The following is a 27034-nucleotide window of genomic DNA, read 5'->3' as shown; positions in this document are numbered from 1 at the left end:
CAAAGTCCCCACACAACACGACAGAGCTGGAGCAGGTTTGTAAAGAAAAAGTGGGTATAAAAGATGTGTAAAGCTGATGTAGAACAGTCTACATCGAGTCAAGGCTGTAACTACTGCCAAAGGTGTCTCTACTAAATACTGACTTGAAGGGGGTACGTCTGTAGTTAATTTTGATCATTTTGTAAAGATTTGTTTTCACTTTGACATTAAAGGAAAACGTTTTATTACAACTTGGGTGTTATTTTTGTTGCTCTGTCCATCGTTTCCAGTAGTTATGATAACTTTGGATTATAGATTGCGGCACCTTCAGTAAAAACCGCAATTGCAGACAGCTATGGCAAATACGGTAGGTCAAAGTTGAACCAGGAAAACTGTCTGTAAACTGGGATGAATGTTTACAATGTTTACCCCAGTTTGGGTAATAATTGTACTGTTCACTTTTGTTTTCTCTTCGAAATAACTCTGACTAACCTGTGGGTTTGTATACAACCTAAATGATCGTCTGACTGCTTGTGTTTGAACCTATTTTTAACAACTTTGCCTGGTTCTGTTGTCTCAGCAATTAATTTGGCGATTACAACGTTAACATACCTGATGGAACCAATGGCTGGAGCTACAGAAATAAAAACCCAATAATACTAAAGCGTACTTTTGCTTTAAAAAGCCTACTCTCCGTTGATCCATTGTATCAAAACTTACAAGTCCAAGTGGGATCAATAATTTTCTAGAGGCACAGTAACCAACACACAGAGTCACTCGCAGGACTGACATATTTCTAGGAAATATTATGTGTCGTAATGTTTACCTTTCTGCTCAGTGGCAGGAGGCACATGTGGATACTTGGACTGTTTCTTGATGTGGAAGTTGACATTGTTTTGCTCCATGTTGAGGTTGATGGAGGCAGCTGAGTCACTGTCCACCGCTGACTGGAAACTGCTGACAGATGTTCTCTTGCTGGGGCTGGCAGAGTCTGAACAGAGAGACAGGTCAGTGAGCTGCAGCTGGGATTTTAATTCGCAGAAACCAAACCAAAGCCACCTGGAGGCGGCCTGTGCAAAGAGTAATGATCCAAGACAACAAGGCGTATGGCTGCAGGTAGGGCTGCTCGATTATGGCAAAAATCATAATCAGGATTATTTTGGTAAATATTGAGATCATGATTATTTAACATGATTACTCATCGACTTTGGAAACATCATGCATTTATTGGACTTTTGAAAAAAACTTGTCTTTTTAACAGTGGATTTCTTTGAACTCTTTGAGAGCTGGAGGGTAGGCATTGCATTATAAAGAGTGTCCTTAATCGATGACTTTTGTTTTTTGTTCCTTTATTGTTTGGTCATACACCACTTTGTGATTGAATTTCAGATGATTAAACAAATTGGGCGTATTGCCTTGTGGTACAGACACCACTGTGTAACAAATCTTGAAAAGTATTTGTTGTTGTTCCTCGTCGGACTCCTTGAAACTAAAGTGTTTCCAAACAGGGAATTGGTTTGACCTTTTCTGTTGACCAAAGGCTCTCTTTCCATCATCTTAGCACTAAACATCTTAAACACTAAACACAGAACTAAACATGCAACAGCCTGGCTGAGAGTGAGTTTGGGCTTTTAGGGAGGGGCGAAAGCACATCGCTGTAAAGGAAAGGGATTTATAACACAAGACAAAACTGAGGCACAAAAATCATTTTTTCTCGATTATTTTCATAATCGTTGGAAGCCAAAATCGTAACTGAAAATAAAATTTGATTAATCAGGCCCTAGCTGTAGGTGTATAAAAAAAGGTTTTATTAAAGCCTTACACATGCGATACATACTGGGCATGTTGTAGTCTGTCTCATCTGCGAGCTGCTCTGTGTCGCTATCATCAAACTTGATGTCCTTGAACCAGGATGGCTCCGAATGTCCTTCCAGGGAGTTGACACTATCACTGTCCGGAGACGGTGTTTCTGAGAACTCTGTACTCTAGAGACCAGACACAGAGACGTCACCATCAGCACATTTCCCTTTACTGATATCTCTAGCAGCTTCAATGATTATATGTCCTCAATCACAAGACCCTGTTGAATCAATCAATATCAACTCGTGATGTGTCAAAGTAAATACAAATGTAAAACAATATGGATCATTTGGTGATTTGAAATTGCTCTTTTACAGCATGTACAGTGTTTACTCATCAGAAATGGGCTGTTACCTGGAGGGGACGGTAGAGAGCATACTCATCCCTGAACAGCTGGTCGTGGTGAGTGACACAGTCCAGCCAGCGACCGTCCACTAATGCCTGGCCTATGGCGATAGCTTGGGCCCTGCAACACACAACCATCAGAATGTGAGGGAGAGCGTAACAGTAAAACTCAAGATCAAGAGCAGCTTTCAACTTAAAATAAACTAGACACGTAAGGGCAGCCACTGATGATGAGCCTTCTGCACTGAGCCCATGGCAGCAGGAAGGTATGAGACATAAAAACATTAGTTATCTTCAGTTCACTAGCTGTACTCACTTAGATCAAGTTAATCTGTTAACATCTGTTAGCACGAAACAAAGCATATTTAGATCTAACTGATCAACCTTTTTTTTACAGGAAAGAATGCATAATGAACACAGAAGGAACACGAAAAGTAAACAAAGCATAACACACAAAATAGCATTTTGGACAGGCAGAAAGGATAGCTGCTATATACATGTATAGTGTAGCCTATCCTGGATTACCAGGGAGCAATCCCTCAGTGAGGACAAGCAAATACAGACCTTAAGCGGCAAAGTCAAAGAGAGATCTCTAACCAGTCAGATGAAGCCATGTCATATTTATTTACTTTTTACTAAGATCATATTCTTGTTTCAAAGTTTTAATAGAAACTTCTGGAAAATCAGACAACCAAAATTAGTTCCTCTAATCCTCTTTGCACATCTAAGGCTGTAATCTAATTGGAGGCATTTTACAAAATCATCAGAAAACTGGGTCTGATGTGGTGAAGAGAAAAAAGTAGACCTGATGTAAATATATGTGATGCCATAAGCTGCAGTGCCTCTGCATAGAAAAGCAACACTTTTGTCCAGCGCAAAGCAAGTTCGCCAGTGTTCATTATATACCAGCAGAAAATTATATTTCCTCAGTCATGTGAAAGCAGTAGTTCGACATGTTGAAGCTACAGACTGCAACTGATTAGCATAGCTTAGCATAAAGACTGGAAACGGGAAAACAACTAGCTCATCGGCTTTAAGCTCCAGCTATATGTTTAAGTGACAGATGAAAGTGGTACCAGTCTTCTCATCTAACTCTTGGCAAGAAAGCAAATCACCATATTTCCCAAAATGTCGAACTATTCCTTTAAAAAGGTATAATGTATAACTTTCTCAGCATTGAAATGTCTAAAAACGAGTAGACCTATGCTATATATTTTGCTGAGTCAGTCAGTTCAGTGTTTTTACCGGTTTTAATCACCGGGTCCATTTGTTTTGGAGAGGAGGAGACCTCTGTGGATAATTCGGCTCCCAGCAATGGTGGTGAAGACAACAACTCCCATGATCCCACGCTACTTCCCAATGTCACCAAACTACGTCTTTTGTTATTGTTTTGAAGTGAGAGACCCCTAGCGGCAGAAATGACATAATGTGCGTTTAAGTATTCCTTCCAAAGACCGTTAACACGTCACGGTACAGAAAAGAACACGGTTGTCCACTGAGCTGCTACCTGGTGGAAATGGTGCCATTCCTCAGCAGCCAGTTGACAAGCTCTTTTCCCACAATGCAGTTGGGGTAGGTCCTCAGCCAGTATCTGTGGTCCTGGAACTCCATCCCCGTGCTGTTGTGACAGATTTTCTTCCACAAGTCTTTTAGCTGGGAGGAGTCCTGCAGGATGTAATAATCAGCAATGTTTAATAATGGTAATGTTTGTTCCGTTTGTTCCTCTTTTAAGATTGTTTTACAGTTTATAGGAAGCAATAACATAGACATATCATCAGCTGTTAAGTTGATATGGTGAACTTTAGCAAACAGTTGCTTATTTACACATCCAGCAGTTATGGAGCAACATTATCATTCATTTGGAGTCGTGTTTATGACCACCTGGTGATATTCACTCTCTTAGCTCTGTAACAAAGAGTTTCCCTTCGGGGATCAATAAAGTATTTCTGATTCTGATTCTGATTTTGGGCTCCACCATCTCCTGAGGGAAATATCTGGCTCTTTTGCTGCTAAATGCTCCACTATGTTCAGCAGCTAGTCTCTAACTGTGTCTATCTGTTGTTTGCTGCTGAGCAGGTAGTGTACAGTGGGTTTTTAGAGCTTTTTCTCTGAAAACAGCTGCCTGCTGCTGGCAAAAATGACACTGTGAGAGCAGTGAGAGTGAACCAAAACAGTGAAGTTGCAAGTCAGACAGCTAAACAATGAGCTGGAACTCACTATAAAGCACTGTCCAAGGGGAGCTGCATATTCAGGTGACAATTCTCTGCAGGTTCATCACTACGAGCGACCCCTTTCACATTCTTTTCACATCGTTATTTGATACATTGTTATTAGAAAAATATAGACTGTAGGCGCTTTAAACAATGAGATGAAAATCAGTGAAAAGGAAAGAATAAGGCAGCTACCAGTAGGATCTTCCTCTCCTCCTCACTGTGGTCCAGCTTGGTGCCGCTCTTGGCGCCTGACATGGCTCGGCTGGTTGGCGGGCTGACTGAGCTGTCGTAGGAAGGCACCATGGTAGATCCAGAGCGGTCCAGCGTCAGGTTGGTCACACTGGCAGACCTGCGGTAGAGACAAACGGGGACCGTTCACGCTGGCTTGACTTAACTGTACTTAATCAAGCTGGAACACATTGTACTTTACAAGCAAACCCAGAGCAGTGACTGACCTCTTCCTAGCAGGTGATTTGCCGACATCGTCTTGTAGCGTTGTCAGTCTGGAACTGAGGCCACTGTTCTGAGGTTCCTGGTGAATCATACTAATGAACACACACACACACAGACAAACTTTGATTTATATTCTTTCTGTGGTTGTTAATCTGTGATCTTTACACTTCCTCTATGCTGGCCAGTCTACTTTATGATCCGTGAGTTTGAGCATGCAGAAGACTATTTTTTATAGAGCTTGAAAGCATTGGCTTTTACTTACAGACAGCTAAAGCTTAGACAGATGTGAAAAATGAATAAAACAAACAGCAAGACTCACTTCTTTCTCATCCCAATAGGAGTTTTTCTATGCCAGGAGAGAGAGAGGAAACAGATTTTCTTTGAGGCAGGTTGATAAGAGAAAATAAGCAGGGAGCACACTGATTCAACACAACAGCAGCAAAACAAGCATGGGGTTATAATATGCATGCATTGTTGGACGATCCTTTAAACAAAGATGTCCTTGAACATTAATTTAACAATTTTCCTGTTGTGTGCATGGTTAATGAAATGTATCCTTCAACAATTCATTAAAATGATGTAAAGAGGAAGATTAGACCAATCCTCGTGCCCAAACAGTCATGCTTTACTAAAACTGTTCCTAAAATAGATGCTTCTTCTTTTCTTCTTCTAAGTTATTCATTAATTAGAGCCAGTTTTCCACACTGCATTACTGGCCTGTCAGATCACACGCTGCAAAGCTGACCCAGTGAGTCTTGTGTTTTCTTTACATCTTACTTTATGAGTCCCACTAACAGCTGTTGCAGGCTTACAGTTAATTCCTCTCTATGACAAAGGACTAGTCAGGGCCAATCGATATAGATATTGCATATCTAACATGCCATAAATTGATTCCGTTTCATGAGTCTTGACCATGCACAGGGTACAGTACATACAAAGCACACACAGATGACAACAACAGACAGATAACAAATCTGTACAACAGCAAACAAGATGTGAAATACAAAGTCAAGATTTTGGGTGTAGACACACAGACAGCTTTGGCAAAAAGAGTTTATTTGTGGTAAGCATGATGGGTGGAGGTACAGTATAAGTGTGAAGGAATGAAGCATAAAATCAGAGCTGACACTGAACGCATCATGCAGAGCTCTTTCTGATTGTACTTAAAAAAAAGAAAAATCAGCAATCTTTTAACATACTCTCCAATCAGGTCTGATCAGTCACCCTCACTTGACTTGATTTGGCCCAGTGTGTGTGTTCACCTCTGCCAAGTAAGGTCCTCCTCGAGGAAGATGTTCCTGCTGGCCTTACGCCCACCCACAGGTGTCCGAGGCTCGCTGGGCTCCAAAACACACACAGAGCAGGAAGAATCAGACAAGGCGCTCAGGTCCTCTCCAATGGAGCCCGAGTCAGCTGAGTGAGCGTAGCTTAGTGCTAGCTTACGGCAGTACGTACAGGCCCGCAGGTCTCCTAGGTACAGACAGAAGAAGTCCGAGAGAAGACAAAGAGTGACAGGGAAAGGAAGAAAGGTTGATGAGAGAAGGAGAGAGGAAACAAAAAGAGGTACTGAAGCTTAAGGAAGTTGTCTTTTTTGTGTGTGTTTTTCACTGCACAATGAAATGAATCAGATCATGTTATCATGCATTCGTAACTAACTTATCTCGAGTATGTGCCTTACCCGTGTAGCCCATGAACTTTCCGGGGATTTCCTGGTTGCAGCAGCGGCTGCAGAAGATCTGGCCACACAGTCGGCAGTGGTGGCGGCGGCGGAAGGTGGTGAACTTTTCGTTGCAGTCGTAACACTCTTTACACTGGCTATCTGGCATCCAGTACTGCTTCAGATCGCTGTCCTGAAGGAGGACAACACCACAGAACACCGATTTTATCCACAAAGAGCTACTGCATGGGTTCAGCTAATGGCAAGGCTTTCAAAAAGCCATGGCTCAAAATATATAGATTTAAAATACTCTCAGCAAAAGTGTGTTTACTGCTGTGTCAATACATTTAAGACATGTCAAAATGACATATACAAATGAAGCAAAACAAGTGTTTGTAGAACAAAGAGTTAATGTTAGATTGGATGTGAATACCTGGCTCTTTCCCTCCATTATTTCCTTCAGCCTCTTCAGTGCAGTGCGAAGTTGCACAGCTGTGCGAGGGTCATGATTGCTTAGAGGGGTATCTGATTTTCTGCTGCCGTCTAAAATCATGCATATAGACAAAACACACACACACACACACACACACACAAACACACAATGCACAAATGAACAAAATAACTGAAAAAGGTTCACTTGATCTTTAAAATCCATCCTGCTGCATTGTCAAATATGCATTTTTTAACAAAATATACTGAATGTGAGGTGATAATAAATAAATTCCTCTTCATCATAGTGGATTTAAACATGACAGCTAAGTGACGAACATTTGACAATGCACTTCAACACCTTATGAACAGTTTCCTTAAAAGTTGCAAATGTGTATAAAATAACACATGATGCGATCAATAAAAGAACTGGGCAAGAAACAAAAACATGTTGAATATAAATGTTAGCTTTAAAATCATTCATGACAAACATCATTCCAGTCATTAGTACCTGAGTGGCAAACATTAGGGCAAACCAAAGACTAATAGAAAGCGCTTCATTGAAAATGCAAATACCAAACACACGCGCACACACTCGCATGCACTCAGACACACAAACGAGTTTGTGTAAGGCCATTCATTCAGACCGAGTTGTTACAGTCAAGCTAAAAGCATCTTTAGTAAAACCACACAGTGCAGAAAACCCCTCACCTGGCCAATCCACTGTAATCAGAAAAGACATGAGAATGGATCATGTTACAGCCTGTACATGCATTCATCTTTCTTACTAAATATTTTTCAACCCCAAACATCATATTTAGTTTTCAAGTCTGTCTCACAAGTCTGCTCCTGTCTTTTGCAGATTCCTCTGAAAAATGAAATATGAAATGCAAACAGAATTTCTCTTCCCTTTGCAGGATTTATCTGTGGATAAATACCAACAATCAACATTTTTTTCCCCCAAAACACACAAATTATTTGACTGCATGAAAAATAAAACATAAAAAGGTGGCACACTCCTCTTTTAACAAAATAATGACAATCGCCAGAGGATCCTTTATTCACTTTTCATTCATTTTAAAACACTTTTGAGAGAGTATTTTGGTGTTGAATATGATTTACACAGAACAATGTCTTGCCCCAGCTAATAATACCATATCGCTCTATGTATGAAAATAATCTTCACAAAACAGTGGATAGTTCAACAATATCTGTTCATACTTTTCTAAATGTTTGTATCATTTGCAATTTTTTTGATTTGGGAATGACATAGATTCGACATAGATTTCAGAGCTTTTAAACACATGTGTAAGAGATATTGAATACTGAACTTTATGATAAAGTGTTTAAATAGAAGTCTTCACCTCTGTCCTACCATGCAGTTCTACAACTGTCAGAATATGTATTAATACAATGAAATAAAAGCGAAAACAACAAATTTGTTCTCAGTTTCAAGAGTGTGTGTCGACGACGAAGTAAGACATAGTTTATGGTGTTATCAGTGGCCTCTGATTAGTTTATTCATTACAAGACAGAGGCTTTAAAATCAACTAACAGAGTTTCAAATTACAGATCAACAATGTGTGATAACAATAAATCACCAGGTTTCATAAAGTTAAGTATAAGAAAGGCATTGATAATGCCAGATGGAGTAAAATAAATGTCCTATCAGATTTATCCCCCATCTAATCCCATTATCTAAAGTTTATACGACTAATTTGCCAGTGTAAAAACAGCACATACTGTACATGAACAGCAACATTTTAGACGTCATTTCATAACAATCAAGACACTGAAAGACCTTAGTTTATGTATATGAGATACATTTAAGCCTAATTTAAGAGCTGCAAACATTCTGCAAGATTGACTAATCGCTACTTTGGAGAATACCTTACCTCAACAGCTGAAAAGGCTGTTGAAGCTCGAAAAACAGCACTAGAAATGCTATACAATAAGAATATCCATCACAGACCTGTTTCCTATTGGAGACAACATTTCTATCTGATCAAACACACACAAGCTCCAAAAGGAACATCTATTCTGTGTGTGTGTGTGTGTGTGTGTTTTACCGGAGGCAGTGGAGGTACGTCGGAGGTGGTCTGGGTGCTGTTTCCGGAGCACCCTCGAACCGTAGAGGGAGTGGGAAGGACTGGAGGACCAGCTTCTCCTCTCTGATTGAGGAGAAGGGGATGGCACATCTGGCTTCTCTGAAACCGTTGACGGAGGACGTCCCTCCTCTACACACACACACACACACACACACACACACACACACACACACACACACACACACACACACACACACACACACACACACACACATCAGTAAGAGAAAGTGAAGAACAACATTAAGTGCTTTGTCAAGACATAAAAATAAATAAAGAAAATAAAAACCCTCGACTGTTAAGTTGTTACATTTATTTGCTCTAACCAAACCGGAATGAACCACTCAACTCTCTGAATGTATTGCTTTTCATTTTGTTATTACAAAAGAAACATGCAAATGAGTGTCAGTGAGGTATATACATGCTGATACAACTTGAAATATATCTGTAGTGTCTTTGTGATGGGTTTTATAAGCAGTCCATTTTTCATTTAACTCCAATTGTCGAATTCTCAGAACATGTGTGTCTTTCCATATTGTGTCTCCACATGTGTCTCAGGGTGGTGGTGGTGGTGGGGGGGGTGTCCTCTTTGCACCCGTTCCTCGTGATTGCCTTTTTGTTGCCGCTAATAGAATTTTAACAACAAAATTAATCTATACAAAATGTATTAAATTGTGGGACTTTAAAAAAAATAGAATTGATTAAACATTTAGGTCTGTTACAATTCAAGAATACAAAGCATTTGCTTGTTACGGCTTCTTAAATGTGAAGAATTCCTTGAATCTTTCTGCTTTATAAATTATAAAAAATAAATAGAATAACTGGGCATTTTGACGAAATAGGAAGTTGGTTTTTTTGTCTTATTAAAAACCTTTTTAAGACTAAAAAGATCAACTGATAGAAATAGCTGAAGGTTACCTGCAGCCCAAATAATTTAATCAAAGAGACTGAAGTTACAAACATACTGTACAGTAACCATGTAAGGGGAAATCAGTAAGAAATGTCAGTGTGAGGCCCGTGCTGCCATAGTGAGGGGAGGAGCGTTCAGAGTGCAGGACTTCAGAGGTGGGACTACAAACACGTGAGTCATGTGGCTCACTGGTTCCTGGCACTGGACCAGGCAGGCAATTTCTATCACATGACTTCACAAGACTGTGGTTAAGCGCTCTGACTTCTATAAACTTCTGCAAAATACTGCTCCGGATAGGTTCTAACATACTGTAATGTTTGATGTGTTTTTGTCTCATAGATTTACTTTGCTTTGACCTTTGTAAACAGTTTATAAATCAGTGAGCTGTCTCATAACAAGATTAACAAATATAGCACTGCCCTTTGACTTAGTAACATAACTTTATTCAGTTTAAATTTTTCAATAACTTTCAAGCATCAGGAACAAAGGTCAAAAGTTTTTTTGTATGTGGAGTTTATGATATATTACCTCCTCTCTGTTCATTTTTAACAAATTTAGTACCCCTTAAATGTCCAAACCTCAGGGCTGGTTTGTGTAAAACTTCTAAGAAATGTTACATAACTTTTACTTATGAATTAAAAAATAAAAGTAGGACTTTGCAGATTTGTATGAACAAGATAGAAGTAACTTTAGCAAAGTTTATGTGTGATTCTTCAATGCTAACTACCTTGACTCGTATATGTCATAAGAGGACTGCAGTTATTTTTACACAAAAGCTTCCTTAAGCACTGAATTAGCCAATAGTGAGCCTCCAAAGGTTATGTGTGATCAAAGGACAGGTTCAAATTTTGTCTGCCTTAAAACAAGACTCACATACCCATTCGTACAAAAATACATTCTAAAGTTCAGCTGAAACTAATATGAAGATAGCTTTGGCTGAACTTTAAAATGTATTTTTGCACATAAAATATGAACAGGAGGAATGATTAAAATAGTTATCCTTGGCTGTAATGTAAATATAGTCATGTGAGTATTGTTTTAAAACAGAACTGAAAGACTACTTTTCATTCATTGTATCCAACTTACTCTATACACACTGACCGTATCTTTTTATTTTTAGATTCTGTGTGACTTACACTTCCTGAGAATATCAGGATATTATCAAAATAAAGTCCATAAATCTGTTTAGAAATCACAGAAACAAAGTTGTCTCAAATTTGTCTGGGGGACCCCTGGAACATCTACACTTGGCATCAATACAGTAGAGAGAACAAAAGTGACCCTAAGGGGCTTTAGCAAAACAAAACATTGGTATATAATGGGGCTACATCCATAACTTCATCTACATTATTGTGTGTGTGTGTGGGCGGGTGTGCCTGACCTTTGTTGTTGAAACGAAACAGGTTGACAAATGAGCTGTATGCGGAGCGGAGGGGAGGCTCATCCTGCTCAGGAGTCAGTGGTTTGAAGTGGGTCAGGTGGGAGGGGCTGGTGGGCGAGATGACAGGCGGCTCGACGCTCCAGTCCGTTGAGGATGAAGACGAGGACTTGTCATCAGCAGCCATGTCACTGCTAGACCTGCTAGAGAGGCAAAAAATATCTTAAGCATGTGTTACTGATCAACTTTCCTTACATGGTGTAAGAACTCTTTATGGTCATTTTTTTGGGCTGTTTGCTTTTATTTGATAGGAACAGCTGAAGAGAGACAGGAAACGTGGGAGAGAGAGAGCAGCAAAGGGCCACGGGCTGGACTCGAACCCAGGCTGCTGCAGTAAGGACTCAACCGCTCTACCAGGTGAGCTACCGGGGCACCCCAGTGTAAGGACTCTTGATCAAAGTGCGACTGCGTCTCTGAGTTCAACTCGTAGACCAGCATCAGTCAGTGGTCAGTTGTCAACAGACGATTAGGTCTGCATTAAAATCAGTTATGGTAATAAGCACTATCAACAACTACTGTGTTTTCACACCATCAGCATAAAGATTCTTTCATCTACCCTGCACTATACACACTCACTACCCACCGCAGTTTGTTTCTAGCAAGCGACATCTCATTTCCTGATGTTGATAATTGTTCACTTTCAAATGACTTCTTCTGTCATTTATTGAGAAGCAATCAGAGAACTGGAACTACGTTCAGGTGTTTCAAAATCAGTACAGTCAAAAGCCACTGACCAAAGCACTCGGCCCTCCAGTGCCTCTGTGCACCACTGATCTGACAGTATGTCACGTTAAATATAAGCCAGACTCAAACTAACCAAATACTTACTGACCATTCTATTATCGCAGCCTTTAAAACTGCATGTACAACACTGTATACACGAAACCAGAACAGCCAAAGAGGAAATTGACAATAAATAAATAAATTGTGGTTGCAAACCTGCTGCAAAGCAGTAGAGTGACCTCAAAGGAAATGCAACTGCAGGAAGCTTGATCATTGAACAGCATCAGTAATTAAACAGAACCACAGGTATTTTAGCTTTATAAGCTCACTCAGGAAAACACTCGATCGTCATCATACTAGTGGCCTCATACAAACTAAACTTTAACCAATGAACTGCAACAACCAAGTGATAAAATACCACAATTTACAATGAGGAAGTCAACATTTCAGTGCAGCTGGTTGAATGATCTTTTATGTTTCGAATAATAATAATTTTTCTAAAACATCATAGGACAGCTTTACAAGACATCTGTCTGATTCTGGTTCTTATTAGTAGAAAGGAAACTGTCTTTATGACATTTTCATTCGGTGTTTCTGAAATGTCTGTTTTCCCAGACAGGGGTAACAGGAAACAGATTTTAGTTAGCCTACAGCCGTTAATCAAATCTACATTTCCTGCTCATTTACTAACAAAGTATAAAACGGGAACATCCTCTAGACTTACCCTTTGAAGAAAGCTACAGACTTTGAGTTTGCAATGCATGCCATTTTAGATTATGTGTAGAGGTAAGAGCAGAAGTAGCAGCAATATATTCTCCACCTCATCATGTGATCAAAACAGGCCCTAGCATGACTACTGTGTCCTCCTGACCATTTGACAGCAAAGGAGCAAGTCCTCCACCTTATCACACAGTATATAACATAGCTAATGCACACAGGATAATGGTCCCTATCACTTGGATGCGCTGATAGTCTGCAGACAGATTACGACCCCCACATAGTTTCAGTATTTCATCCAGTGGATGCTGCCTTAACTCACTTAGAAAGCAACTAGCTATCAACTGTAGGCAGTTCAGCTAGCTAATTTAATTACACTTTGTATAGTTGAACGTATATGTCAGCGTATTTGCTATATGTAACATTTACAAACAGATTAATGTAGCTTTTAATAAATGAGTGTGTCATTAGCAGCAACTACGTGAAACACAAAATAACTCAACTAATATAGGGTTAGCTAACGTTAGCCAACTAGCTTAACGATACGTACAGTAGTGCCGCTGTATTTAGCCAAGCTATTTCACGTTAGCCTCCTATCCTTACTAGGCAACAACTCTTGGCGCAGTTTACACATGAAATATGACTGAACTGCCATGACAGCAAAAAAAAAAGCGAATTACCCGTTCACTATATGAATTTGACATCAATGTTTGAAGCTATCCGACTTCTAAGACATCAGTAAAACACCTGAAAAAAGCCGATTGACTCCCGTACATGAGCAGCCCTGACGAATCGAAACCTGAACTGAATCCAGCTGTTGTGATCGAGAGACAAGGCAGCAGAGCGCACACAGAAATATCGATTAAACCACTCTATTCGCATTATAGGACGCCATCTAGATGGTACTTACAGGTCATTTAAAACATGTAAGTATATTGTGTTTTAAAATACATTTGCATTATACCGTAGGCAAGCCTACTATATGGTCTAGCAGTAGACTTGCCCACTGTTTTTGTTCTGACAGGACCTCTACAGCCCTGCTCGATGCAGACAAACCCAGAGAAAATACAACTTCTACCAACAAGAGTCACTCAGAGCAACACTTTACTGCAGCCTGTATAAAGCCAGAAGCACAAAAGTATTCACTAAATGCCAACAATTTGACACACTCTTAGACTACGGGAAAAACCATGGAACCAGGAAAATATTTTCTCTTAGACAGACAGAGAGACAGATAGATTGCTATTATTTATAACTGTAATTGTACTTTGTTTTCTTACCAGCCCCTATCTCCTCATCTTATTGTTTTGTCATGTATGTGACTTGACTGCTGTAACACTGCAATTTTGCACTGGGATTAATAAAGCACACTATCTATCGATCTATCTATCTATCTGTCTTACCTGTTTGAATGATTTGTTGATGACTATTTGTTTTTCTTTCTTTATAGTATACTATGTAGTGTAGCAATGTAGTTGTGTAGTGTATTGTATGTATAGTATAAGCAGTGTAGAAATGGGTAAATTATCTGTTGTTGTTTTTTTTCTTACATTCAGAATCATTATACTTACTTTGTAAGCTTTGGAAATACTGTATTTAACTATGGTCATGCTAATAAAGCAAGTCTGAATGTATTATTAACAATAAAGGGCAAAGTTATTATTTTGGTGCCAGGTGAACATCTAGCTGTATAGTCTGTAGTGGTGGCGTGTTCAGTGTATTCATGACAAGTGTAAATACTTGTAGTTGCTTTTAAATGATACTTGGTTTTTTTTTATTGACACAAAGGAACAAGTATAATTTTCTTGTGTCACAAAATGACCAATAACATAGTACATATTTTATGATTTGCAAAGTATCCTATCCCATTCAAATAAGGATTTTAAACACAAAAACAGGTATTAATAGTTTTAACAGCCTTCGGATTTAGAGAATATGGATCCATCAATAGATCGATGTACCGTTTGACCTCCTTTGTGAAAACCAAGAAGTTTAAACTTGCATTTCTGAATGTGAAATTTAGCCAATAAAATGAAAAGATAAGCAATATACAGTTGAGAGTTCAAATCTGTGTTATCACCTAGGAAGCCGAGCAGTACATGCTTCCAAGGTAACATTAAATAAAACAAATATAGTTTTCTTATAATTTTTTAAATAATTTTTATTAATATGGCTGTTGATAAAAATACAAAAGTTGTTCCAAAAAAAAATTCTCACAAAAGGGCAATACCATAATAAATGAAAAGCAGTCTCAGAAGAGTGAAGGTCACTTGTGTCTATGGTTTGATCCTTCTCTCGTCTACAAGAGGGGCAACCCTCGCCCCTTTCTGGCTGCATACAAATCATATCCCCTTCGCTTAGACCGTCATATTCAAAATCCACACTGTTGCACCAACACCCTACACCATCTTAATCATAACATTAATAATTTAACTATATTCCAAACCTGCAGGGTCTGTCTGAAGAGACCAACTCAGGGGAGTGAAAACTGAAATAACATCGTTTCTGATTGGCCCCCAGCTTCTAGGACCCGCCTCCGTGCACATGCGCGGAAACACGGCGCACTTTTTGTTTTTGTTTAAAACGGAATCAGCAGCGTTTTCCAGATATATTTAACTAGTAAGATCATGCTACGCTTTCTTGGATCAATTCATGATCGTTAACAAGGAAATTTGTTTGCAATAGGCTAAAGTCTACCGCTGGTTAACGTTTAATATCGGTAAGTTTTGTCTTCCGGCTACACCAGTTAGCATAAGTTAGCGGATTCACCATTCAAATAAGTTAGCTAACGTCGGCTAACTAACGTTTGGACGACAAAATGAACAACGTCTTTCCAGTTTCTCAGCAAAGTTAATTACCTACTCTTGCTCTTTGTTAGGCATGTTCAGTTTGCAAATGGAAAAGTGTTAGTTGGACTGCCAAAAATATTAGATAACCGCTACCTGGAAGTAACTGCTTTTTATTAGCAAACAAACAAAGAGGTATAATACCAATTGTCATATAAAAACAGTAAGTAAAGAGCAACTTTGTACAAGCCAGAGGAGTCCAAAGTCCATTCCTTGTGGGCCCTTTTTAAAGTTAAAATAAAATGTACTTAAAATAGTTAGTTTTATCGCCCACATTTAACGTCAGTTGAGTAACTTAAGCATTATGTGGATAAACAATTACACGTTAATGTGTATGGCCAGGCTCAATCGGACAGACCCATCACCCATCAAAACCAACGCCGGCCGACTGTGTTAACATACCTGCTGCTGGGTGTGCTGGTGTACAAAAGCCCCCTAACATGTTTGTTTTCTTTCAGGTTATTGATTTCGTCACTCACGCAACTGTTAATGTTTATCTGGTTATGTTACCTGTGAGGACAATGGCATCTTTAAAGTCTTCCAAGCAGACTTCAGCTGCGGCGTCAAAGATCAAAAATAAGATTCTCAGTGAGTCTGTCATTCATTTGAACACATTTACAAACCAGTTTTTCTGTTCCTTTTGTTGTACGACTACACTATACTACAAGCTTTGCGGTTCTCAGTCATTTTCTGAAGTGAGAGAAAATGTTAAATTATTCACCTGCCAAAAATTAATATTGTGACGCTTCTTCGTGACCACACCAGACACCTCCTCCTTCTTCAAGATCTCTTTGAAGACCAACAACAAGGCCTTAGCTGTTGCTTTGGAGGCCCAGAAGGAGAGGAGCAGGCAGCTGGAGATGGAGATTGTGTACCTTCAGAAGCAAGTGGAAGCTCTGTGCTTCGAACTGGCCACCAAGAAATACAAGCACAGGAAACTGGTTGGTTTGTTGTTCGCTTAAGATTATTTAGAGTTACAGTAGTTAACATCAAGGCCTGCTGGGCAGAAGGCATTCATTTCTGACCGTACAAGTATTGGTTATACTGCACAGACTGTCTCAGAAATGTTCTGTTTGATGTGATGATTGATTGTATTGACTGCAGTTCATCTTGTTTTTCTCTCACAGCTCCTCATCTTGAAAAACCTTCATAGCAACACTCTGCAGCACTTGGACATGGTGGCTGAGCTATTCTCTGACAGTGTAAGGATTCCTCTCAATAACAATTAACAATTGCTGTTTTGTATGGCAGGTTTGTGGCATAGGGTTGGACACTACGAACAAAATGACACTCAAAATTAGCACAGCATTAACTTGATATCAGTATTTGCTGAAATATTGAAAATCCCATTACAAAAGGGTAAACTTGTGTTTGTCCCAATGAGATATGAAAACGGTGAACCGCAATAACTCAGAGAATTTTGTCAGGATGGTATTATAAGGAAAGATGGTAAGCATTGATATTAAACTATTGCACATCCCTGCTGTGATGTCTCATTGTGTGTATATAACTTTTATTTAACCAAGAGGAAAACATGCTCTACTCTGATATAAGAAACCATTTTCTTTCTAATTCTAATTGTTCCACACAGGGTTGCAAAGGTAACACTGCTATCTAACCAAATTCACATTACATCTTTACATCATTACATCTTATTACATTTATAAGATTGAAAAGTGCCTAGCAATATCAAACTATACCAGACATAGTCTGTGATTGCCACTGTATTTATTACCCACAGGATCTTCCTAAACAGTCCAAGGAAGACCGGACCTTATCTGGTGACATCAACAAAGACAATCTTGTAATGGGAAGGTGAACAAATACTGTATACAGATTGATGTGTACATTGAACTAAGCAACATTTTTTGGTTTAGGCAGCTGTGAATGACGTCTGCTATTTCTTTCTCTTTGTCTTGCTTTTTCCCTATCCCCTCCCTAACTCCCATCATTAGTCTCACAGATCAGTTACCTGCTCAGCCAGAAATTTCAGGGGCTTTGTTGTGTCCCCTCCAAAAAACAGCGGACTTTCCTGAAAAAAACATCTGTGCAAATGTCTTCAATATCCACAACAGACCCCAAAAGTCAACTCATATTTGCAATGGTAGGGAGCATTTTTGATGTTAATCATAATTTGCCATTAACTTCCCTGAGACACTGATGTAGAGTTCCCTGGAAATAAGTATTGTTTAATTTTCATAACTTGTTTTTCACAGAAAACATAGATGCTGAGAAAAGGCATTCAATCCAGCTTATACAAGCTCCCCAGACAGGCACATCCCGTCCGTCCAGCAGCCTAAGGGAGGAAGTAGAGAGGCTGTCAATGATGTTCTCTCAATCTGGGTTTGATATGAAGTCAGTCCCCTGTCTTCAGAACAGTCAAACTCCCTCAGTTGTAAGCACATGTGAAAAACCCAATCCACCTCTTTCTGATGATGTTCACCTTCCAAGTAGCTCAGTCATAGAAACTGAACCAGAACATGGTAACAAACAAGAGAAGACTGTGCTTCTGAATGCAACAATGGAGATGACGCTAAGTAATGCTACTGACATAGTCATTGTGGAAACCAAGGCCAAAAAAACAGGCCGCTCTGGCAAGCCGAAAGGCAAGAAGAATAAGGAACAAGACTGTGGATCAAGTGTGGCGGAAAATTCACAAGTGAAGAACTCTGCGGATTCTAAGTTGAGTGAGGTTCAGAGTGCTCCCACTGGCACTTTGTTACAGACAGATGGCCATGCACTAGAGGATATTGGAGAGCCAGAGGTTATTGAGCTTCAGCCACCCAAAACACAGTGTAGGAGTGTCAGTACTTCTCACATTTCCAAATTGAGCAAGTCTAAAGCTGGCAACCATCAGAAAATGGCAAAGGACAAATTTAAATCCAGTGACCATACCAAGTCAAAAACAGAGTCCTGTGACATTGTCTTACCAGACCTGGACGATTATTTCATGGATCCGGAAGTAAAATTCTCAAAAGCCAGTGAAAGTGTAAATTTACCACCAGAGAAATATACCGCAGAAGAAGCAAGCTCCAAAATCACATGCAGGAGGTCCAGGACTAAAGGCAGGAGGGTGTCTTCAGTCACCAGGAAAACGTTTGTCACTTTGCCATCGCATGAAAGTGAGAGCAGTCAGTCCAAACTGGAACGGGTCCATAATGAAGTGGAAGAAGAAGTTAAGGGAAAATGTGAAGCATACAAAGACCAAGAACTACCAGAAGATCTCCTGTTTTGTGCAGATGAGGTCATACATCCAGAGCCAAAACATGTGGGCAATAAACCAGAGAGCGAAATGAAGACCGCAACAAATTCTGGGGAAAGTCACAAATCTAGATGCAGAGGAACATTTGTTATCTCAGTGGCCATGGGTGTCCCCTCATCGAACAGAGCATCACCAGAAGTGGGTGCCGTAGAGCAGGACTTAATGCCTTCTACAGGATCCTCCAACTGTGAGGCACAAGAACCAACAGTCATGGATGTAAGTGTCGTTCGGCAACATTCAGAATCAAGTCCACACAGGCACGGTGAGAGAGCCTTTGTAGGGGAAACGCAGAGTTCCTGTAAGCGTCCTTGGCTGGCCGGTAGCAACGATGACCATGAAGTACTGCCACTGGACGAAGGCTGCGGTTCAGAAACAGAGTTTCAGAAACCTAAAAAAGCCAGGAGAGAGGAAACGAGTCTGTCCAGTAAGAAGAAAGCCGTGCACAGGGAGGAGTGTGTTGATTATTTAAACGACAGGAAAAAGAAGAAAAAAAGTAGCCGTCGCAACAAAGGGTTTAGATCTGAGGATGAAGCATGTTATCCTGGGGACTGCAGCAGTGCCTCACCTCTCCATGGCATTGGTGATCCTGAAAGAAATAAAGAACAATTAGATGATTTACAAGTGGTTGACTCACATTCTGACATCAGTGAAAAGGATGACATCTTTGAACATTTATTTGATCCAAAACCCGACGAGTCAAAGTCCAGGATGGATCGGAATCCCAAACGAAAGACATCCAAGCTGCATACACCCACAAAAACTAGAAATCTAAGGGAGACATTTCTTGTCTACATGAAGAAAACTCAAGACAATGTTTCACTAAACAACACGAGGACATCTAATGTGCCAGGTGCCTACAGTCACTTGGTGGACACCAGTGTTGAGGCAGTTCATCAGAATCTGGGAGACCTGCTGACGGATGAGATGCCACCATGGCTTGCCGTAGATGTCAGCACTGCTGACATTGAGGTGGGCTCTTTACTTGCTACTCCCAAGAGGCAGTCATCGGGCAGAGCGGCAGTGATTGAGGAGTCTGTTGCTGTCACAACTCAAGCCTCTCCAGGTGTGGTAGCCATTATAGTGTCTTTTTTTTAAAATTTATTTTTGTATTAAATGTCTACCTAGATACACATTCAACCTCCAGCGAAGATGGCATGTCTTCTAGTGTCAGTTATTTTATTTTTTTCACTTGAGTGTGCAGTGACAGTGTCATTGACCAGCCAGGTATCTTGAGTTCAAATAGCTGTTATTTACTGAAGTTACCTGTTTAACATGTACTTGACAGTTTTTGAAATTCTGCTCTGTCGACACATTTCAGTTGAAACCAAAGAAGTATTGGGTTGAATACCCGGCTGTAGTAGTATCTAACCCTCAGATTGTTTTGGTTGTATTTACTCAGGTATCTGAGATCTCACCTCTGATATTTCTGCCTCTACCCCTATACAAAGGAGGCGAAAGGAATTTATTTATTTTTATTGCACAGTTGACAATCAAGAGGCAGAAATTGGGGGGAAATTGGGGGAGAGAGGCGGTATGGCATGCAACAAAGACGTTGCAGTTATGTGGCATGCGCTGTAACCACTCAGCTACCAAGGTGCTCCGAAAGGAATTTATTTTAACAGCTCCAGTTAAAACTGTATCATCCAGAGTGACAGAAACACTGACTCTGGAAAGAGATGTGGCTGTTGATTTTATTAAACACCATTTTCCATTGCTGTGAGAACCCAAAATGAAATTCCATTTACCCTCATTGAATTGAAGGCAGAAATCTGTACTGACATTTAAGTGTTGGCATGGCTGATTTTATTTCTAGTTTTTGATTTGTAGTAATATGAAACATGCAAACAAGTTTTATCCACTTGTTCCTTTGTTGGGGCTACCTTTGTCAAAGAGGCTTAAAAGGCAACTTCATTCAGACTTATGTGTTTTGCAGCAGGAAGAGTCTTAACCTCCCTGACCAACACCCTTACAACCCCAGACAGCGAAAATAGAGGGAGAACCAGGAGACGAAATGGTGTTGTCAGTTATAAGGAGCCGACCCTCAACAGGTGAGGACGTCTTGTCTGTGAACTGTGGCCACAACCCTATTTCAGTATTGATTATACCCGAAAACAGCAGTGAGTAATTAATTGTATTTCTTTTTTGCGACAGCAAAATAAGGCGTGGAGATAAATTCACCGACAGCAAGTTTCTGAGTTCTCCGGTGTTTAAGGACGGCAAGAAGAAGAAGAAGCAGCAGAAGAAGACTGGAACCAACCCAAAGTTGGAAAGATCCATTTTGGTGGACTGATTATTTTCTTTTTAGTGAAACTTCAAACATGTTTGCAGTCAACTGATGGGACAAACATTGTGTATGTTTGGTTGCTTCTGCAGTATGCACATTTCACATTGCAAACACTGAAACTAATCTGTATGTTATGATAACCACTGTTCCACTTATTTCCCAGTGATGTGTGGTTGGTAATGGTCTTAGAGATTGACAGGAGGTTGGTCATAAATTATTCAGTCCAGGCTGTTCACCTGAGAAGTCAGTTCCACGTCGCTGTTAAAGGCTTGTGTTCCCCGAACGGATACCACATTCAGTGTAGCATGACTGCTGCCAACCATGTTTTAATATTTTGTATCCTCGTGTAAACTGAAGGTCTTTAAGCTGTTTTTGCTCTTCGACAGTTTACAGTCATACAGAATTGTGTGGTGAGTACAGATGCACGTTGAATTTGTTTTAATGTCTAATGCCACTGATTGTTTTTTTTTTTTTTTCCTTCCATTAAAATTTGTTATTGCACCGGAGAGGTGGAGTCTGTTTTGGATTTGTTGCACTCAGGTGTTTTTACCATTACTTACGGAGAATGTATTTTTAAGGTGGACTGTTGTTAGCTCTCTGTGTGGGCCCAACAAGGTGTCAGGTTCATGTCCTGACTATGTTGCACTGCATCCTCAGCACTGAATTAACCCCTTATTTGTAGGTTAAAGATGTTATGCAAGCTAACCTCCCTTGCCACCAGAACATCAGTTGAATTCACTGGATTTCTACTCCACTCATTTCTAGTCACCATCTTGGTAATGAAGACAATACTGTATTTAAGAAGTAAGAAAAAATTTAGATGTTTTCCTGTTTTTGCAGGAGTCCTACATGAAAGGAATTAATTCACAAAAATGGAGGCAAGGCAGCTGAAGAGAGATGTTGAGGCCCTTATGTGAGTGGATAGTAAAAGCCCAGAGATTGTTGAAAAGCACAATATGAAGCATATTTTAAAATGGCAACTGATTATTTTTTTTCTAATCTGAACAGTGGTGATTACATTGGGCAGAAACTCAGAGAAAATTCTTTCGATCCAAAGGGGAAGGGGACCTCCACAGTGCTCGACGACCTGGTAAAATCGTTAGATAGCTTGTCCTTATCTGACGCACAGCTGGCCATTGTGACTCCATGTTAACTGCCACATCAGTTGATAGAAGACACAAAATTAAGGGGCGGAGCTGTACAAACAAGATATTTTTTAGTTGTAATCATCTAATAGTATAATAGAACAAGTACTTCAGTGTGGCATTGCTATGTATTTTACTTGTGCGTGTGTTACAGGCTCACTATGACCTTGCCATTAGTGTTGCCCTTTGGTGGTTGGACAAAGAAGAGGGACGGGATTTGCTTGACAGAGACATCATGTAAGCTGCTTGTGTTTTTATAGACTAAAGTTATCATTTTTTTTCCTTAAAAAACTGACCTGTTGGTGGGTGCATCTTTACAAATGTGCAGCCAAGCACAGTTCAAACCCAGTCATGTTTGAAATTTTTGTAAAAACCCCAGCACTTCCAAAGCTATTTGGGAGACGTGTGTGTATAATGCTGCACAAGACAAGAATTCTTCTGTTTGATGGCAATGGTACGGCCATAAAAATCATGCTGTTTCTTGATATTTCTATAGTAATGTAAGCATCATGTAACGATAACTGATCACATTGTGTGGGAAACAAGTGGAAATAAAGCATTTAAGAGGTAAAACAGCACTATGCAGATATATAGATTCTACACTAGGTAGAAACCTTGACTGGTTGGGTTTCTCTGGCTGCGTACGTGTCCGCGTTGTACTCATTAATTGTAATAGATTCGTTAAAAATAATAACCCGGTATCAACCAAAACTCTCCATGAATAAACCTCACAGCTACAATAGGCTTCTGGCCTTTCATGCACTTCCACTTCCTCTTGTTTTTTTAACTTTTATTTTTTAAAGCCTTTAAATGTACCAAACAGAGGGGTAGAACAGAAACATGAGACAGGTATAGTTCATTACACAGGGATTTAAGCATTATTGCCTAAAGACGAAAAGGGGGGTTAGGGTTAGTCTTTTTTGAGGGCTTTTCTGGTTTGGGACCTCTAATCTTCAAGAAAAAAGGCAGACCCATAAGTACCTATACAAATCCTGTCTAATCAGTTAAAACCACAATAGAGTAACGTTTGTTTTGGTGATCCACATTTTCAGGAAATTATTGGCCTTTATGGCTGTGTGAGAACACATTTAGCACAAAAGAGAGAGGACTGAGCCAGCGTGATATAGATCATAGTCCTTTGTTCAGTCTAAAAATAATAATAATGAGCCATTCTGCTTTACAGCTACATCTATACTTTCCTGTTATCAATGGTTTTATGAAGGCAGAAAAATGAACGTGTGGTTACCTGGAGGAGTTCTCACCTAGAGCCCCATAAAGGCTCAAGGCTGGTTAACTGTAGGTAGCAGTAGTTGAAATGAGATTCTAGCCTCGAGACGTTTTAATCCACACTGTTTCCACAACGCTACTGTATATGGACTTGTTTTAAATGAAACTTCTACCCACTTTCCTCTCTACCGCAGCGGAGCAACAAGGAGCTCAGGAAGTGCCCAGTACCCTAATCGTTTAGAACGAGAGGCTATGATCCTGTCGTCCTTTGCCGGGGTAATTATGGTAAGGGTAATTTATACATGAATGCAGCTTTTATTAAATCTTGATGTCCCAGTAAGGTTAAATATGGGTAGGGTATCCATTTTACTCTCTGTGTGTTTATTTTCCTTTCCTTTTCTTAATTTTTTAGGATGTTAATGCTATATGTATGCATCTAGATTGGGCTTAAATTTGAGAAAATGACTGAATTGTCTCTGTGAAAATAAGCAGAAAGGAGTAGAGGAAGAGGAAATTGACAGGAGGAGAGAATGTGGCCAAATAAAACGGGGTACCTCCATGTCCTCAATAATAATCACTATTCTAACTCAAGCAGAAAGGTGCAATTTGAATTCAGACATGCACATGAGAAAAATCTTGGTCTTGCTTTACTCTCTCGCTTCACGTCACTAAGGTTTACTTCATGCAGGTAGCATAATGTGTTTACTGTAATGGTTGAACTGCTATGAAGTATTGGTTGCTAACCTTTGCACCATTTTCCTGCTTCAGAATAGCCTGCCAGTGGAGGAAATCTTGGCTCTGTACAGGTGTAAACCAGCTGCTTCATACCCCAGCCACCAATCCAAGGTACAAGCATCCTGGCTAATATTTCACACACATGTTTAGAAGAAACAGATAAAGTATGTGTCTGATTATTTTGCACACATTTGTAGAGGTGGCTGCCTTTGGTTTTGTATCTTCTTCATTGTATTATTTTGGTAATATAGAAAAGTTAATTCCACTGTTTTTTAACCCTAGGGCGCAATTGTCTATCCCTTCACTCTATCCTACCATCCGTTTGCCATGCTCAGCTCTTACAAGGCTGTGCACCACTCCAGGAAGCACAGTAAGTGTGTATAAATATTAAACACAGTTATCTGGCATTATCTAACACAGTGGTTTCCAAACATTTTTGGCTTGTGACCCTTTATAGCCAAACAGTGGCTACTCATGACCCCCATCACAGGTCGCATACATCTACCAAAGAGTAATGCTGCCTTCTGAAATGGTCTCATTTAAACCGTTTTTGGAGTCCCAAAGGGAGGTAAGATGGAGGTAAAACTCTCCAATATTTCACGGGGAAAAAAGCACAGATTTGAGGAAAGATGGAAAAAACATTTTCCATAACAGAATTGAGCTTAGCTGAAGGTTCTTCGTTCTTGACCTTCTCACAGAGACCACCATGACAGCTGCTGGGGAGTGCCACACGATGTGGTTGAAAGCTTTGGAAACAACAAATAAGTTGGACCTTGTATTAAGATTTTTTTTTTCATGCTTTTCTCTGTGGTGGAAGAAGATTCTTCACATTAGTAAAAGTATCAATACAACATTGTAAAAATACTCAATTACAAGTAAAAGTCCTGCCTTCAAAATCCCACTGAAGTAAAAGTACAGTATGAGTTAAATGTACTTAAAGTATTAAGGTTAAAGTGGTTTTGTAGAAAATCGGCCCCTGTGAGTGTTTGTTATTATTATATATTACATTATTAGATTGTTAATACTGATACATTAATGCATAAGTAGCATTTTACTGTTGTAGCTGATTGAGTCAATTTTAACTACTTTCTATATTGTTAGGTAGTTTAATCTATATCAATGCATTATATTTTATAAGCTCATATGTTTTCTTTTAATGTGCAATGTTAATTTGTGAGGTAGCTAATAACTTAAACTGTCTAATAAATGTACTGGAGTTTTTTCCCTCTGAAATGTAATGGATAGATGTGTCAATTATTTAAAAATCAATCTCTCATAGGTCTAAAGTTGAAAAGATGGCTGTCTGAGAGGGTGAAATTTAGTGCCCCGCCTGCACGAGTTTCAGTGCAGTCTTCATCATCTTCCTCCTCGTCTCACTCCTTCCTCAGTGTGAGTAGCCTAAGCATCCTAATCTCTGCAGTATTTGTCTATCATTGTTTTAATCCAGAATATTTCAGAGGAGGGGAAATCTGGAAATGATGGGACAACAGAACTAGAAAAAGGCTATTGTGATAAAAGTCACAAGCTTTTTCTTGTTTTCAGAACTATTTCTTTGTTTTAAACATGCATGAAAGACCTCTGCTGCCACCCTGTGGATCTAAACAGACATCTGTCACTTTCAGGACAGCAATGATTGCCATGAGGAAAGAGCTGAGCACTATGAGGGTTCACAAGAGTCTCTGCAGGACTGAAGTCACCCTCCAGCAGCACCCTGGTTTTGTCTTCATAATGGACTTCATGTCTATTTTCTTTGGGCACTACAGTTTCCCACTTCTCCTGTCTTTACTGTTGGCGTTCACTTTATACTGTCACACTGACAGTCTTTAAACTTCAATCTTTTATCAGTCATTTAAATTTTCAGCATTTGAAGGTGGTTGATGAAGACAAGTCTTTGTTAACAAGCGTGATAATGACATTAAAATGATGGTGGTTGCGGCTGATAACCTGTTGTACAGTGTAACTGTTGTGTAGCTAACTGATCCAACTGACTAACTAGCTTACTAATAACTGACCTGTTTAGAGTGAACAGTAAAACACGGTCGACATTACATTTCACAAAAATAACACAACATGCCTCAACATGCCAATAACATTTGACTAGCTAAATTACTAAATGTCAGATAGGTTTGCATACTCGGATATTTCCCCGCTCATTAAAACTGTATAATTACCACTAACTCTGAAACTCATTTTTCTCTGTGTATGCATATGTAAATAAAACAAATACCTACATTTACAAAAGATAACTGTATCTTCCTCGAGAACCCTCAGATCATCAGACACTGGCTTCCTGCATGCATTCAGATGTTTTGGGCCCACTCTCTGGAACAAACTGCCTGATGACATAAGATGTACCACAACTGTGTCATCTTTTTAAAGCAGACTTAAGACCTACCTGTTCTCTCAGGCCTGTGACCAGCTAGTGCTTCTGTCTGTCTGTCTGCCTGTCAGTCCGTCCCTCTCCCTCTCTCTCACTCTTTTTGGGAATATGAGGCTGGGTGTGTTTATGTTGGTGGGTGGGCAGGGGATGGATTTATGGATGAATTTGTTTTTCTTTTAATATGTATTTCAATATGTATTCATGTAGTATTTGGTTGCGTTGTATGTGAAGCACATTGAGCTTACATTGTATGAAATGTGCTATATAAATAAATTTGACTCGACTTTTGCGCCTTAAAAACTAATTTTTGGAAGTTATGCTAGCTT

The 27034-nt window shown here is 39.7% G+C and overlaps 3 protein-coding genes across 13 annotated transcripts in view; 2 read left to right on the top strand and 1 right to left on the bottom strand.

Annotated features, from left to right (window-relative positions):
• pikfyve (phosphoinositide kinase, FYVE finger containing) overlaps positions 1 to 13654 on the bottom strand; it is a 32046-nt gene extending 18392 nt beyond the window's left edge. The window contains exons 1-14 of one of the 9 annotated variants that reach the window (XM_044215583.1): positions 13577 to 13620; positions 11333 to 11532; positions 9006 to 9173; positions 7648 to 7659; positions 6941 to 7050; positions 6529 to 6700; positions 6113 to 6320; positions 5170 to 5196; positions 4853 to 4942; positions 4590 to 4746; positions 3692 to 3849; positions 2194 to 2305; positions 1817 to 1964; positions 806 to 970 (exon numbers count right to left, since the gene is read on the bottom strand). In XM_044215583.1, the coding sequence (XP_044071518.1) occupies positions 806 to 970; positions 1817 to 1964; positions 2194 to 2305; positions 3692 to 3849; positions 4590 to 4746; positions 4853 to 4942; positions 5170 to 5196; positions 6113 to 6320; positions 6529 to 6700; positions 6941 to 7050; positions 7648 to 7659; positions 9006 to 9173; positions 11333 to 11532; positions 13577 to 13605 (1756 nt within the window). In that variant the 5' untranslated portion in view covers positions 13606 to 13620. Of the gene's footprint in view, positions 1 to 805; positions 971 to 1816; positions 1965 to 2193; positions 2306 to 3691; positions 3850 to 4589; positions 4747 to 4852; positions 4943 to 5169; positions 5197 to 6112; positions 6321 to 6528; positions 6701 to 6940; positions 7051 to 7647; positions 7660 to 9005; positions 9174 to 11332; positions 11533 to 12836; positions 12982 to 13509 lie in introns of those variants that run through there. The other 8 variants (XM_044215584.1, XM_044215580.1, XM_044215581.1 and 5 more) reach the window with 8 other exon arrangements.
• Positions 13655 to 15342: 1688 nt separating this feature from the next.
• On the top strand, positions 15343 to 21727 carry sgo2 (shugoshin 2). Of its 3 annotated transcripts, none has more exons than XM_044217448.1 (9): positions 15343 to 15548; positions 16134 to 16263; positions 16441 to 16616; positions 16803 to 16877; positions 17417 to 17490; positions 17631 to 17779; positions 17892 to 20000; positions 20874 to 20985; positions 21089 to 21727. In XM_044217448.1, exons 2-9 carry the CDS (start codon positions 16179 to 16181, stop codon positions 21225 to 21227), a joined length of 2919 nt encoding a protein of 972 aa, XP_044073383.1. In that variant the 5' UTR covers positions 15343 to 15548; positions 16134 to 16178; the 3' UTR covers positions 21228 to 21727. The 3 variants fall into 3 exon arrangements, with proteins under 3 accessions (XP_044073383.1, XP_044073381.1, XP_044073382.1); XM_044217446.1 differs by having other exon boundaries at positions 15344 to 15548; positions 20871 to 20985; XM_044217447.1 differs by lacking the exon at positions 15343 to 15548 and adding an exon at positions 15656 to 15810 and having other exon boundaries at positions 20871 to 20985.
• On the top strand, positions 21498 to 26988 carry LOC122885802 (uncharacterized protein C2orf80-like). The gene is made up of 9 exons (XM_044217449.1): positions 21498 to 21631; positions 22062 to 22134; positions 22230 to 22311; positions 22521 to 22603; positions 23788 to 23878; positions 24362 to 24439; positions 24611 to 24698; positions 25608 to 25717; positions 25951 to 26988. The coding sequence occupies exons 2-9, from the start codon at positions 22094 to 22096 to the stop codon at positions 26017 to 26019; spliced, it is 642 nt and encodes a 213-aa protein (XP_044073384.1). The 5' UTR covers positions 21498 to 21631; positions 22062 to 22093; the 3' UTR covers positions 26020 to 26988.
• The last annotated feature ends 46 nt before the right edge of the window (positions 26989 to 27034 follow it).

The sequence above is a fragment of the Siniperca chuatsi genome, linkage group LG12 (genome assembly GCF_020085105.1).
Source record: "Siniperca chuatsi isolate FFG_IHB_CAS linkage group LG12, ASM2008510v1, whole genome shotgun sequence".
Classification (NCBI taxonomy): Eukaryota; Metazoa; Chordata; class Actinopteri; order Centrarchiformes; family Sinipercidae; genus Siniperca; species Siniperca chuatsi.
Note: the sequence above shows the minus strand (reverse complement) of the source record. Positions and strands in the feature narration are given on the sequence as shown.

Excerpts from the sequence above, each read along its gene's own strand:
- sgo2 (XM_044217446.1), top strand. The coding sequence starts at position 16,179 with ATGTTACCTGTGAGGACAATGGCATCTTTAAAGTCTTCCAAGCAGACT. Across the intron at positions 16,264-16,440 it reads GATCAAAAATAAGATTCTCA|ACACCTCCTCCTTCTTCAAG; the intron begins GTGAGTCTGTCA and ends TGACCACACCAG. Across the intron at positions 20,986-21,088 it reads AAGGAGCCGACCCTCAACAG|CAAAATAAGGCGTGGAGATA; the intron begins GTGAGGACGTCT and ends TTTTTGCGACAG.
- LOC122885802 (XM_044217449.1), top strand. The coding sequence starts at position 22,094 with ATGGAGGCAAGGCAGCTGAAGAGAGATGTTGAGGCCCTTAT. Across the intron at positions 22,135-22,229 it reads AGAGATGTTGAGGCCCTTAT|TGGTGATTACATTGGGCAGA; the intron begins GTGAGTGGATAG and ends TAATCTGAACAG. Across the intron at positions 22,312-22,520 it reads CCACAGTGCTCGACGACCTG|GCTCACTATGACCTTGCCAT; the intron begins GTAAAATCGTTA and ends CGTGTGTTACAG.